This window comes from Danio rerio, chromosome 17 (genome assembly GCF_052040795.2).
Source record: "Danio rerio strain M-AB ecotype USA chromosome 17, GRCz13ab, whole genome shotgun sequence".
In the NCBI taxonomy this organism is placed as follows: Eukaryota; Metazoa; Chordata; class Actinopteri; order Cypriniformes; family Danionidae; genus Danio; species Danio rerio.
This window is the reverse complement of record NC_141037.1, coordinates 32,551,360-32,565,716: the sequence shown is the minus strand read 5'-3', so window position 1 is coordinate 32,565,716 and position 14,357 is coordinate 32,551,360. Positions and strand designations below refer to the sequence as shown.

Below are 14,357 nucleotides of genomic sequence, written 5' to 3'. Positions count from 1 at the left end.
AATGAAAGCATCAAATGCGCCCAAAAGAGCAATTGTCAAAAGGTACCTAATCCAAAAGGGTATCTGCCTCCTGTATTTGTGCAAGTTTCCGTAGTGTAGTGGTTATCACGTTTGCCTCTTACGCGAAAGGTCCCCAGTTCGAAACTGGGTGGAAAGAACCTCTGGCTTTTATGACAGTTGTCAAATCATGCTTCTGTTCAGCATTGACGTTGCCTGAAAACATTCTTTCTGCAAAGCGCTGTGAGGCTATTAAAAGGACCTGTGGGGTTTCTGTAGTGAAGTGATCATCATGTTCGCTTGACACGTGAACGGTCGATGGCTTGAAACCGAGCAGAAACAGTGCTCTGCTTTTTGGCGAGAAAATGATAGCATCAAATGCGCCCAAAGGAACGATTGTCAAAAGGTACCTAATCCAAAACGGTATCTGCTTCTAGTGTTGGAGCAAGTTTCCGTAGTGTAGTGGTTATCACGTTTGCCTCACACGCGAAAGGTCCCCAGTTCGAAACTGGGCGGAAACTACCTCTGGCTTTTATGGCAATTGTCAAATCATGCTTCGGTTCAGCACTGACATTGCCTGAAAACATTCTTTCTGCAAAGCGCTGTGAGGCTAGAAGTTTGAATGCTACTCAGTGTTTACCTGCCCTGGTTCTGTTGCAAACTTGCGTAAATTCTGATTTCTTTCAGCTTTGTGTTGTGCATGAGCAGGTGGCCAGTGCGTTTGCTGGCCCTTCACGGTGCAGACCGCACAAGACAGTTCTATAAAAATTACTTTAAAAACTTGAAACTACTTCAATGTGGTTTCCGTAGTGTAGTGGTTATCACGTTTGCTTTACACGCGAAAGGTCCCCTGTTCGAAACTGGGCGGAAACATACATTTGGCGGACTCTTTTGAGCAAAGCGACTTACAATAGAGGGCTTATTCAGTGTACTCGGAAGAGCGTGGAACAGTGAATTATATCATTGTGGAAAGTAGTGAACAGACTCTCTGCGATGGCACCACAAGATGGTGCTCACACCCCAACCGGAGGCTCCTGTGATTATCACTATGACTTTGCCTGCGGAACGGTTCCTGTTAGAAACTGGTGCGAAGTATGCAGATTTGATTTATCAAATGACATGTATGCTAAAACCAGCAGGGAGCTTGTCACACTGAGTATGCTTTGTCCGCTTGATCGACAAACGCGGACCCCTTGTTTTATCTTGGGAGGGCTAACTTGCCTGTTAAAAGCACCTGTGTGGTTTCTGTTGTGTAATGGTCATCACGTTCGCCTAACACGTGAAAGGTCCTCGGTTCGTAACCGAGCAGAAACAGTGCTCTGCTTTTTGGCGAGAAAATGAAAGCATCAAATGCGCCCAAAAGAACAATTGTCAAAAGGTACCTAATCCAAAATGGTATCTGCTTCCTGCGTTTGTGCAAGTTTCCGTAGTGTAGTGGTTAACACGTTCGCCTCATACACTAAAGGTCCCCAGTTCGAAACTTGGCGGAAACAACGTCTAACTTTTATGACAATTGGTAATTTATGCTTCTGTTGATTACTGACGTTGCCTGAAAACATTCTTTCTGCAAAGCGCTGTGAGGCCATTAAAAGGACCTGTGGTGTTTCTGTAGTGAAGTGGTCATCGTGTTCGCTTGACACGCGAACGGTCCAAAACATTGTGGAAAGTAACAAACAGACTCTCTGCGATGGCACCACAAGATGGTGCTCACACCCCAACCGGTGGCTCCTGTGGTTATCACTATGACTTTGCATCCGGAACGGTTCCTGTTAGAAACTGGGGCGAAGTATGCAGATTTGATTTATGCACATTCTCAGTTGGCTCTCTGCTCACTGGATGATTTTTGCCACAAAGTCCTTGCTCCGAGCGAGGCAAACAACTTGTATGCTAAAACCGGCAGGGAGCTTGTTACACTGAGTATGCTTTGTCCGCTTGATCGACAAACGCAGACCTCTTGTTTTATCTTGAGAGGCCTAACTTGCCTGTTGAAAAGAACTGTGGGTGTCTGTAGTGTAGTGGTCATCGAGTTTGCTTGACATGCGAAAGGTCCACGGTTCGTAACCGAGCAGAAACAGTGCTCTGCTTTTTGGCGAGAAAATGAAAGCATCAAATGCGCCCAAAAGAACAATTGTCAAAAGGTACCTAATCCAAAATGGTATCTGCTTCCTGCATTGGTGCAAGTTTCCGTAGTGTAGTGGTAATCACGTTCGCTTCACATGTGAAAGGTCCCCAGTTGGAAACTGGGTGGAAAGAACCACTGGCTTTTATGACAATTGGCAAATCATGCTTCTGTTCAGCATTGACGTTGCCTGAAAACATTCTTTCTTCAAAGCGCTGTGAGGCCATTAAAAGGACCTGTGGGGTTTCTGTAGTGAAGTGGTCATCATGTTTGCTTGACACGCGAAGGGTCCATGGCTTGAACCCGAGCAGAAACAGTGCTCTGCTTTTTGGCGAGAAAATGATAGCATCAAATGCGCCCAAAGGACCGATTGTCAAAAGGTACCTAATCCAAAAGGGTATCTGCTTCCTGCATTGGAGCAAGTTTCCGTAGTGTAGTGGTTATCACGTTCGCCTCACACGCGAAAGGTCCCCAGTTCGAAACTGGGCGGAAACATCCTCTGTCTTCTATGACAATTGTCAAATCACGTTTCTGTTCAGCACTGACGTTGCCTGAAAATATTCTTTCTGCAAAGCGCTGTGAGGCTAGAAGTTTGAATGCTACTCAGTGTTTACCTGCCCTGGTTCTGTTGCAAACTTGCGTAAAATCTGATTTCTTTCAGCTTTGTGTTGTGCATGAGCAGGTGGCCAGTGCGTTTGCTGGCCCTTCATGGTGCAGACCGCACAAGACAGTTCTATAAAAATTACTTTAAAAACTTGAAGCTACAATATTGTGGTTTCCGTAGTGTAGTGGTTATCACGTTTGCTTCACACGCAAAAGGTCCCCTGTTTGAAACTGGGCGGAAACATACATTTGGCGGACTCTTTTGAGCAAAGCGACTTACAATAGAGGAGTTATTCAGCGTACTCGGAAGAGCGTGGAACAGTGAATTATATCATTGTGGAAAGTAGTGAACAGACTCTCTGCGATGGCACCACAAGATGGTGCTCACACCCCAACCGGAGGCTCCTGTGGTCATCACTATGACTTTGCAAGCGGAAGGAATCCTGTTAGAAACTGGGGCGAAATATGCAGATTTGCTTTTATGCACATTCTCAGTTGGCTCTCTGCTCACTGGATGATTCTTGCTATAAAGTCCTTGCTCCGAGCGAGGCAAACAACGTGTATGCTAAAACCGGCAGGGAGCTTATCACACTGAGTATGCTTTGTCCGCTTGATCGACAAACGCAGACCCCTTGTTTTATCTTGAGAGGCCTAACTTGCCTGATGAAAAGACCTGTGGGTGTCTGTAGTGTAGTGGTCATCGCGTTTGCTTGACATGCGAAAGGTCCACGGTTCGTAAGCGAGCAGAAACAGTGTTCTGCTTTTTGGCGAGAAAATGAAAGCTTCAAATGCGCTCAAAAGAACAATTGTCAAAAGGTACCTAATCCAAAAGGGTATCTGCTTCCTGCATTGGTGCAAGTTTCCGTAGTGTAGTGGTTATCACGTTCGCTTCACACGCTAAAGGTCTCCAGTTCGAAACTGGGGGGAAACAACCTCTGGCTTTTATGACAATTGTCAAATCATGCTTCTGTTCAGCACTGACGTTGCCTGAAAACATTCTTTCTGCAAAGCGCTGTGAGGCTAGAAGTTTGAATGCTACTCAGTGTTTACCTACCCTGGTTCTGTTGCAAACTTGCTTAAATTCTGATTTCTTTCAGCTTTGTTGTGCATGAGCAGGTGGCCAGTGCGTTTGCTGGCCCTTAACAGTTCAGACCGCACAAGACAGTTCTATAAAAATTACTTTAAAAACTTGAAGCTACAACAATGTGGTTTCCGTAGTGTAGTGGTTATCACGTTTGCTTTACACGCAAAAGGTCCCCTGTTTGAAACTGGGCGGAAACATACATTTGGCGGACTCTTTTGAGCAAAGCGACTTACAATAGAGGAGTTATTCAGCGTACTCGGAAGAGCGTGGAACAGTGAATTATATCATTGTGGAAAGTAGTGAACAGACTCTCTGCGATGGCACCACAAGATGGTGCTCACACCCCAACCGGAGGCTCCTGTGGTCATCACTATGACTTTGCAAGCGGAACGAATCCTGTTAGAAACTGGGGCGAAATATGCAGATTTGCTTTTATGCACATTCTCAGTTGGCTCTCTGCTCACTGGATGATTCTTGCTATAAAGTCCTTGCTCCGAGCGAGGCAAACAACGTGTATGCTAAAACCGGCAGGGAGCTTATCACACTGAGTATGCTTTGTCCGCTTGATCGACAAACGCAGACCCCTTGTTTTATCTTGAGAGGCCTAACTTGCCTGATGAAAAGACCTGTGGGTGTCTGTAGTGTAGTGGTCATCGCGTTTGCTTGACATGCGAAAGGTCCACTGTTCGTAAGCGAGCAGAAACAGTGTTCTGCTTTTTGGCGAGAAAATGAAAGCTTCAAATGCGCTCAAAAGAACAATTGTCAAAAGGTACCTAATCCAAAAGGGTATCTGCTTCCTGCATTGGTGCAAGTTTCCGTAGTGTAGTGGTTATCACGTTCGCCTCACACGCAAAAGGTCTCCAGTTCGAAACTGGGGGGAAACAACCTCTGGCTTTTATGACAATTGTCAAATCATGCTTCTGTTCAGCACTGACGTTGCCTGAAAACATTCTTTCTGCAAAGCGCTGTGAGGCTAGAAGTTTGAATGCTACTCAGTGTTTACCTACCCTGGTTCTGTTGCAAACTTGCTTAAATTCTGATTTCTTTCAGCTTTGTTGTGCATGAGCAGGTGGCCAGTGCGTTTGCTGGCCCTTAACAGTTCAGACCGCACAAGACAGTTCTATAAAAATTACTTTAAAAACTTGAAGCTACAACAATGTGGTTTCCGTAGTGTAGTGGTTATTACGTTTGCTTTACACGCAGTGTTCAGACCGCACAAGACAGTTCTATAAAAATTACTTTAAAAACTTGAAGCTACAACAATGTGGTTTCCGTAGTGTAGTGGTTATCACGTTTGCTTTACACGCAAAAGGTCCCCTGTTTGAAACTGGGCGGAAACATATGTTTGGCGGACTCTTTTGAGCAAAGCGACTTACAATAGAGGAGTTATTCAGCGTACTCGGAAGAGCGTGGAACAGTGAATTATATCATTGTGGAAAGTAGTGAACAGACTCTCTGCGATGGCACCCCAAGATGGTGCTCACACCCCAACCGGAGGCTCCTGTGGTCATCACTATGACTTTGCAAGCGGAACGAATCCTGTTAGAAACTGGGGCAAAATATGCAGATTTGCTTTTATGCACATTCTCAGTTGGCTCTCTGCTCACTGGATGATTCTTGCTATAAAGTCCTTGCTCCGAGCGAGGCAAACAACGTGCATGCTAAAACCGGCAGGGAGCTTGTCACACTGAGTATGCTTTGTCCGCTTGATCGACAAACGCAGACCCCTTGTTTTATCTTGAGAGGCCTAACTTGCTTGTTGAAAAGTCCTGTGGGTGTCTGTAGTGTAGTGGTCATCGCGTTTGCTTGACATGCGAAAGGTCCACGGTTCGTAACCGAGCAGAAACAGTGTTCTGCTTTTTGGCGAGAAAATGAAAGCTTCAAATGCGCTCAAAAGAACAATTGTCAAAAGGTACCTAATCCAAAAGGGTATCTGCTTCCTGCATTGGTGCAAGTTTCCGTAGTGTAGTGGTTATCACGTTCGCCTCACATGCAAAAGGTCTCCAGTTCAAAACTGGGGGGAAACAACCTTTGGCTTTTATGACAATTGTCAAATCATGCTTCTGTTCAGCACTGACGTTGCCTGAAAACATTCTTTCTGCAAAGCGCTGTGAGGCTAGAAGTTTGAATGCTACTCAGTGTTTACCTACCCTGGTTCTGTTGCAAACTTGCGTAAATTCTGATTTCTTTCAGCTTTGTTGTGCATGAGCAGGTGGCCAGTGCGTTTGCTGGCCCTTAACAGTTCAGACCGCACAAGACAGTTCTATAAAAATTACTTTAAAAACTTGAAGCTACAACAATGTGATTTCCGTAGTGTAGTGGTTATCACGTTTGCTTTACACGCAAAAGGTCCCCTGTTTGAAACTGGGTGGAAATATATGTTTGGCGGACTCTTTTGAGCAAAGCGACTTACTATAGAGGAGTTATTCAGCGTACTCGGAAGAGCGTGGAACAGTGAATTATATCATTGTGGAAAGTAGTGAACAGACTCTCTGCGATGGCACCACAAGATTGTTCTCACACCCCAACCGGAGGCTCCTGTCATTAACACTATGACTTTGCATGCGGAAGGGTTCCTGTTAGAAACTGGGGCGAAGTATGCAGATTTGCTTTCATGCAAATTCTTAGTTGGCTCTCTGCTCACTCGATGATTCTCGCTACAAAGTCCTTCCTCCGAGCGAGGCAAACGACGTGTATGCTAAAACCGGCAGGGAGCTTGTCACACTGAGTATGCTTTGTCCGCTTGATCGACAAACGCAGACCCCTTGTTTTATCTTGAGAGGCCTAACTTGCCTGATGAAAAGACCTGTGGGTGTCTGTAGTGTAGTGGTCATCGCGTTTGCTTGACATGCGAAAGGTCCACGGTTCGTAACCGAGCAGAAACAGTGCTCTGCTTTTTGGCGAGAAAATGAAAGCATCAAATGCGACCAAAAGAACAATTGTCAAAAGGTACCTAATCCAAAATGGTATCTGCTTCCTGCATTGGTGCAAGTTTCCGTAGTGTAGTGGTAATCACGTTCGCTTCACACGTGTAAGGTCCCCAGTTGGAAACTGGGTGGAAAGAACCACTGGCTTTTATGACAATTGGCAAATCATGCTTCTGTTCAGCATTGACGTTGCCTGAAAACATTCTTTCTTCAAAGCGCTGTGAGGCCATTAAAAGGACCTGTGGGGTTTCTGTAGTGAAGTGGTCATCATGTTTGCTTGACACGCGAAGGGTCCATGGCTTGAACCCGAGCAGAAACAGTGCTCTGCTTTTTGGCGAGAAAATGATAGCATCAAATGCGCCCAAAGGAACGATTGTCAAAAGGTACCTAATCCAAAAGGGTATCTGCTTCCTGCATTGGAGCAAGTTTCCGTAGTGTAGTGGTTATCACGTTCGCCTCACACGCGAAAGGTCCCCAGTTTGAAACTGGGCGGAAACATCCTCTGTCTTTTATGACAATTGTCAAATCACGTTTCTGTTCAGCACTGACATTGCCTGAAAACATTCTTTCTGCAAAGCGCTGTGAGGCTAGAAGTTTGAATGCTACTCAGTGTTTACCTGCCCTGGTTCTGTTGCAAACTTGCGTAAAATCTGATTTCTTTCAGCTTTGTGTTGTGCATGAGCAGGTGGCCAGTGCGTTTGCTGGCCCTTCATGGTGCAGACCGCACAAGACAGTTCTATAAAAATTACTTTAAAAACTTGAAGCTACAATATTGTGGTTTCCGTAGTGTAGTGGTTATCACGTTTGCTTTACATGCAAAAGGTCCCCTGTTTGAAACTGGGCGGAAACATACATTTGGCGGACTCTTTTGAGCAAAGCGACTTACAATAGAGGAGTCATTCAGCGTACTCGGAAGAGCGTGGAACAGTGAATTATATCATTGTGGAAAGTAGTGAACAGACTCTCTGCGATGGCACCACAAGATGGTGCTCACACCCCAACCGGAGGCTCCTGTGGTCATCACTATGACTTTGCAAGCGGAAGGAATCCTGTTAGAAACTGGGGCGAAATATGCAGATTTGCTTTTATGCACATTCTCAGTTGGCTCTCTGCTCACTGGATGATTCTTGCTATAAAGTCCTTGCTCCGAGCGAGGCAAACAGCGTGTATGCTAAAACCGGCAGGGAGCTTATCACACTGAGTATGCTTTGTCCGCTTGATCGACAAACGCAGACCCCTTGTTTTATCTTGAGAGGCCTAACTTGCCTGATGAAAAGGCCTGTGGGTGTCTGTAGTGTAGTGGTCATCGCGTTTGCTTGACATGCGAAAGGTCCACGGTTCGTAACCGAGCAGAAACAGTGTTCTGCTTTTTGGCGAGAAAATGAAAGCTTCAAATGCGCTCAAAAGAACAATTGTCAAAAGGTACCTAATCCAAAAGGGTATCTGCTTCCTGCATTGGTGCAAGTTTCCGTAGTGTAGTGGTTATCACGTTCGCCTCACACGCAAAAGGTCTCCAGTTCGAAACTGGGGGGAAACAAACTTTGGCTTTTATGACAGTTGTCAAATCATGCTTCTGTTCAGCTTTGACGTTGCCTGAAAACATTCTTTCTGCAAAGCGCTGTGAGGCTAGAAGTTTGAATGCTACTCAGTGTTTACCTACCCTGGTTCTGTTGCAAACTTGCTTAAATTCTGATTTCTTTCAGCTTTGTTGTGCATGAGCAGGTGGCCAGTGCGTTTGCTGGCCCTTAACAGTTCAGACCGCACAAGACAGTTCTATAAAAATTACTTTAAAAACTTGAAGCTACAACAATGTGGTTTCTGTAGTGTAGTGGTTATCACGTTTGCTTTACATGCAAAAGGTCTCCTGTTCGAAACTGGGCGGAAATATATGTTTGGCGGACTCTTTTGAGCAAAGCGACTTACAATAGAGGGGTTATTCAGTGTACTCGGAAGAGCGTGGAACAGTGAATTATATCATTGTGGAAAGTAGTGAACAGACTCTCTGCGATGGCACCACAAGATTGTGCTCACACCCCAACCGGAGGCTCCTGTCATTATCACTATGACTTTGCATGCGGAAGGGTTCCTGTTAGAAACTGGGGCGAAGTATGCAGATTTGCTTTCATGCAAATTCTTAGTTGGCTCTCTGCTCACTCGATGATTCTCGCTACAAAGTCCTTCCTCCGAGCGAGGCAAACGACGTGTATGCTAAAACCGGCAGGGAGCTTGTCACACTGAGTATGCTTTGTCCGCTTGATCGACAAACGCAGACCCCTTGTTTTATCTTGAGAGGCCTAACTTGCCTGTTGAAAAGACCTCTGGGTGTCTGTAGTGTAGTGGTCATCGAGTTTGCTTGACGTGTGAAAATTCCACGGTTCGTAACCGAGCAGAAACAGTGTTCTGCATTTTGGCGAGAAAATGAAAGCATCAAATGCGCCCAAAAGAACAATTGTCAAAAGGTACCTAATCCAAAAGGGTATCTGCTTCCTGCATTAGTGCAAGTTTCCGTAGTGTAGTGGTAATCACGTTCGCTTCACACGTGAAAGGTCCCCAGTTGGAAACTGGGTGGAAAGAACCACTGGCTTTTATGACAATTGGCAAATCATGCTTCTGTTCAGCATTGACGTTGCCTGAAAACATTCTTTCTTCAAAGCGCTGTGAGGCCATTAAAAGGACCTGTGGGGTTTCTGTAGTGAAGTGGTCATCATGTTTGCTTGACACGCGAAGGGTCCATGGCTTGAACCCGAGCAGAAACAGTGCTCTGCTTTTTGGCGAGAAAATGATAGCATCAAATGCGCCCAAAGGAACGATTGTCAAAAGGTACCTAATCCAAAAGGGTATCTGCTTCCTGCATTGGAGCAAGTTTCTGTAGTGTAGTGGTTATCACGTTCGCCTCACACGCGAAAGGTCCCCAGTTCGAAACTGGGCGGAAACATCCTATGTCTTTTATGACAATTGTCAAATCACGTTTCTGTTCAGCACTGACATTGCCTGAAAACATTCTTTCTGCAAAGCGCTGTGAGGCTAGAAGTTTGAATGCTACTCTGTGTTTACCTACCCTGGTTCTGTTGCAAACTTGCGTAAATTCTGATTTCTTTCAGCTTTGTGTTGTGCATGAGCAGGTGGCCAGTGCGTTTGCTGGCCCTTCACGGTGCAGACCGCACAAGACAGTTCTATAAAAATTACTTTAAAAACTTGAAATTACATCAATGTGGTTTCCGTAGTGTAGTGGTTATCACGTTTGCTTTACACGCGAAAGGTCCCCTGTTCGAAACTGGGCGGAAACATACATTTGGCGGACTCTTTTGAGCAAAGCGACTTACAATAGAGGAGTTATTCAGTGTACTCGGAAGAGCGTGGAACAGTGAATTATATCATTGTGGAAAGTAGTGAACAGACTCTCTGCGATGGCACCACAAGATGGTGCTCACACCCCAACCGGAGGCTCCTGTGATTATCACTATGACTTTGCCTGCGGAACGGTTCCTGTTAGAAACTGGTGCGAAGTATGCAGATTTGATTTATCAAACGACGTGTATGCTAAAACCAGCAGGGAGCTTGTCACACTGAGTATGCTTTGTCCGCTTGATCGACAAACGCGGACCCCTTGTTTTATCTTGGGAGGGCTAACTTGCCTGTTAAAAGCACCTGTGTGGTTTCTGTTGTGTAATGGTCATCACGTTTGCCTAACACGTGAAAGGTCCTCGGTTCGTAACCGAGCAGAAACAGTGTTCTGCTTTTTGGCGAGAAAATGAAAGAATCAAATGCGCCCAAAAGAACAATTGTCAAAAGGTACCTAATCCAAAATGGTATCTGCTTCCTGCATTGGTGCAAGTTTCCGTAGTGTAGTGGTTATCACGTTCGTCTCACACGCGAAAGGTCTCTAGTTCGAAACTGGGCGGAAACAACCTCTTGCTTTTATGACAATTGTCAAATCATGCTTCTGTTCAGCAGAAATAGTGCTCTGCATTTTGGCGAGAAAATGATAACATTAAATAACACCTAAGGAACGATTGTCAAAAGGCACCCAATCCAAAAGGGCATCTGCTTCCAGCATTGGTGCAAGTTTCCGTAGTGTAGTGGTTAACACGTTCGCCTCATACACTAAAGGTCCCCAGTACGAAACTGGGTGGAAACAACGTTTAGCTTTAATGACAATTGGTAATTCATGCTTCTGTTGATTACTGACGTTGCCTGAAAACATTCTTTCTGCAAAGTGCTGTGAGGCCATTAAAAGGACCTGTGGGGCTTCTGTAGTGAAGTGGTCATCATGTTCGCTTGACACGCGAACGGTCCATAACATTGTGGAAAGTAACAAACAGACTCTCTGCGATGGCACCACAAGATGGTGCTCACTACAAAGTCCTTCCTCCGAGCGAGGCAAACAACGTGTATGCTAAAACTAGCAGGGAGCTTGTCACACTGAGTATGCTTTGTCCGCTTGATCGACAAACGCGGACCCCTTGTTTTATCTTGGGAGGGCTAACTTGCCTGTTAAAAGCACCTGCGTGGTTTCTGTAGTGTAACGGTCATCACGTTCGCCTATCACGCGAAAGGTCCTAGGTTCAAAACCGAGCAAGAACAGTGCTCTGCTTTTTGGCGAGAAAATGATAACATTAAATAACACCTTAAGAACGATTGTCAAAAGGCACCCAATCCAAAAGGGCATCTGCTTCCTGCATTGGTGCAAGTTTCCGTAGTGTAGTGGTTAACACATTCGCCTCATACACTAAAGGTCCCCAGTTCGAAACTGGGCGGAAAAAACGTCTAGCTTTTATGACAATTGTCAAATCATGCTTCTGTTCAGCACTGACGTAGGCTGTGCATGAGCCCGGAACACATGCTGAAAGACTGTCCAGAATTCAAGTGCTACAAATGCGCATAAGGGGACATTTTGCAAGAGACTGTATCACTGTCAGGTGCCCGGAATGTAAAAATTTTTTAAACAAGTGTGAATGCTGGATGGAAGGAGAGGATGGAGGAGGAGAAGATCAGGACCGGCAGGTGCATGAACAAAACAACAATAGGGAAGACGATAATGAAGCAATAGAAAGGACAATAGAGGAGGAAATGAATAACAATGAAAAAAAGGAAGGAGAAAACGAAAATGAAGAGAATGAAGTACAGTTATCAGGACAAGATGGACAGTGGTCACAAATGGAAATATTGGACAGTTTTAAAACTTTTTTAAGCACGGTGGAAAAAGAGGAACTAAGAAAGACTGGTCAAGCTGAAGGAATGGCAAATGATGAAGAAACAAGGATGGAAAATGTGGATAAGAACAAAGTGGAAAGAGGATTTTAAAGAAGAAGAACTTTTAAGGTAAAACCAAACTTGGACATGGTAAAGAAAAAAGTTTTAACAAAGAACAGAGCTAAATATGCAAATAGGTATGAAGTGTTAAGGGGACTGGAAGAAGATGAAGAAAAATGATGTTTTTAAAATATTTTATCTATTTTAAAATGCTTTTAATCTTTGTCTCTTTTAACGGAAGGAGTTGTTGGTTGAGAGCGTTGGAAGGAGATGAAGGACAATGAGGATGTGTAGGTGTTTAATTTCATTTTTATTTATTTTAATGGTTTTAAACTGTGTGTATTTTAATGCAAGGGGACTGATGGGAAAAGATAAATTTGAGAAAATGAAAGAGAAATGTAAACACAAGGAAGTGATAGGTTTACAGGAAACTAACTGGAAAGAACATGCAATGGACCATTTTAAAAAGTTGTGGCAAGGGGATATTATATATAATAACGGTGATGGTAAATCTGGAAGAGGTGTTGCTTTTTTTAATAAGGAAAGATGTTTTAAACTTTAAAAGAATTGTGTATAGGGATAATTATGGAAAATGTTTAGTAATAGAGGTGAACTATGAAGGACATGAATTAATAATAGCAAATATACATGCACCAACAGAAGATAAAGACAAAAAAGAATTTTTTGAGGTTTTAAATAAAGTATTAAAAGGTTTTAAAGAAATAATAATGATGGGAGATTTTAATACTGTTTTTAGAAAACAAGATATGGCTGATGGAATGGTTTTTAAATCGAATATAGGAAGAAATGAACTAAATGAGTTAATAAAGGAAAATAGATTAGCAGATATATGGAGGGAAAGGAATAGAGAAAAAAGAGAGTTTTCAAGGAGACAAATAGTGGGGAATTTTATATGTCAAACGAGAATAGATTTTATTTTATGTACTAGAAATATTGAAAATTTTATAGAAAACATACAGTATGAAGAGAACAGTTTTAGTGATCATAAGCTCTTGCATTTTAAAGTGAATATAGAAAGCATACAAAAAGGAACAGGGACTTGGATTTTAGACACACCCATTTTAAAGAATCAAGATTATGTTCAAAAAGTCAAAGAAACAATAGAAAAAGAAAAAGAAAATAGAATGTATGATGAAGATAAAGGATATGGTGGGAAAACACAAAATATCAAATAAGAAAATACACAATCAAATATTGCGCAGTACTACAAAGATGTAAAAAGTATACAGAAAAAGAAGTTAAAAGATCCTTAGAAAAAGAATTAAACAAGGAAAATAAAGATATTGAAAAAATCTAAGAAATAGAGCAAAAATTACGAGATTTAGAAGAGGATATAAGGGGGCAATGATAAGGAGCAGATCTAAATACACAGTAGAAGGGGAAAAATGCACGAAATTCTTTTTTGATTTAGAGAAGCAAAGAGGTAAAGCAGGAATACTAAAGGAAATTAAAGGGAGAAATGGAAAAATGGCGAAAGGAAACATAGAAATACTAAAAGAAATCAAACATTTTTATGAAGATCTATTTAAAGCAAAAGGTATTGATGAAGAAAAAGAAAGGAAGATTCTAAATTATATAAAAGTAAAAATAGAAAAAGATGACAACAAAGAATGTGACAGAGAAATAGAAGAAGAAGAGATTGAAATTGCAATAAATCAACTAAATACAAAGAAAAGTCCAGGTATAGATGGAATAGGAAATGAATTTTATATTGTTTTTAAAGATATTTTAAAAGAATACTTAAACAAGTTTTTAAAGAAATTTTGAAATGTTAAGAGATGTATGAAAGAATGGGGATGGGATTAATGAAGTTAATATATAAAAGAAAAGGAGCAAAAGCTGAACTACCAAATTATCGACCAATAACAATGTTGAATACAGATTTAGAGATTTTAGCAAAAGTTTTAGCGAATAGATTAAAGGAAGTTATGCCCAAATTAATTTAATCAAACCAAGCATATGCAATAAAAGGGAGAGATATTGCAGATGTAACAATGAGCATTAAAAGCACAATAGAATATTTACAAGAAAAGAAGATGAATGGGTATTTAATTAGTTTAGATTTTGAAAAGGCTTTTGACAGAGTAGAACATACTTATTTATTTGATGTACTCAAAACATTTGGATTTGGAGAGAATTTTATTAATTGGATTAAAATTTTATATAAAGGGGCTTTAACAAAAGTAAAATGTAATGGATTTTTAACAGATTGTTTTAAAATTACAAGATCAATTAGACAAGGATGTCCTCTTTCAACACTATAATATTCCCTAGTCGCAGAACCTTTAGGGTTAGCAATAAAACAAGAAACTAATATTAAAGGAATAAAAATAGAAGAAGAGGAGGATGAAGG

General features: G+C 42.4%; 1 protein-coding gene and 8 non-coding genes across 11 annotated transcripts in view; all 9 read left to right on the top strand.

Moving 5' to 3' along the window:
- Window positions 1–797: 797 nt before the first annotated feature.
- trnav-uac (transfer RNA valine (anticodon UAC)) lies at window positions 798–870 on the top strand. Its single transcript has one exon. It is a non-coding gene; the product is annotated as a tRNA-Val (tRNA).
- Window positions 871–2,538: 1,668 nt separating this feature from the next.
- trnav-cac (transfer RNA valine (anticodon CAC)) lies at window positions 2,539–2,611 on the top strand. The gene has a single exon. It is a non-coding gene; the product is annotated as a tRNA-Val (tRNA).
- A 1,316-nt stretch (window positions 2,612–3,927) lies between these two features.
- Window positions 3,928–4,000, top strand: trnav-uac (transfer RNA valine (anticodon UAC)). The gene has a single exon. It is a non-coding gene; the product is annotated as a tRNA-Val (tRNA).
- Window positions 4,001–5,070: 1,070 nt separating this feature from the next.
- On the top strand, window positions 5,071–5,143 carry trnav-uac (transfer RNA valine (anticodon UAC)). Its single transcript has one exon. It is a non-coding gene; the product is annotated as a tRNA-Val (tRNA).
- A 2,364-nt stretch (window positions 5,144–7,507) lies between these two features.
- trnav-uac (transfer RNA valine (anticodon UAC)) lies at window positions 7,508–7,580 on the top strand. Its single transcript has one exon. It is a non-coding gene; the product is annotated as a tRNA-Val (tRNA).
- A 2,012-nt stretch (window positions 7,581–9,592) lies between these two features.
- Window positions 9,593–9,665, top strand: trnav-cac (transfer RNA valine (anticodon CAC)). Its single transcript has one exon. It is a non-coding gene; the product is annotated as a tRNA-Val (tRNA).
- A 279-nt stretch (window positions 9,666–9,944) lies between these two features.
- On the top strand, window positions 9,945–10,017 carry trnav-uac (transfer RNA valine (anticodon UAC)). Its single transcript has one exon. It is a non-coding gene; the product is annotated as a tRNA-Val (tRNA).
- Window positions 10,018–11,241: 1,224 nt separating this feature from the next.
- Window positions 11,242–11,314, top strand: trnad-auc (transfer RNA aspartic acid (anticodon AUC)). Its single transcript has one exon. It is a non-coding gene; the product is annotated as a tRNA-Asp (tRNA).
- A 112-nt stretch (window positions 11,315–11,426) lies between these two features.
- Window positions 11,427–14,357, top strand: part of eml1 (EMAP like 1) — a 120,750-nt gene continuing 117,819 nt past the window's right edge. Inside the window, exons 1-2 of one of the 3 annotated variants that reach the window (XM_087289538.1) lie at window positions 11,571–12,052; window positions 12,225–12,273. In XM_087289538.1, coding sequence (XP_087145664.1) covers window positions 12,264–12,273 — 10 coding nt within the window. In that variant the 5' untranslated portion in view covers window positions 11,571–12,052; window positions 12,225–12,263. Of the gene's footprint in view, window positions 12,053–12,224; window positions 12,274–14,357 lie in introns of all 3 variants that reach the window. The other 2 variants (XM_087289542.1, XM_087289544.1) reach the window with 2 other exon arrangements.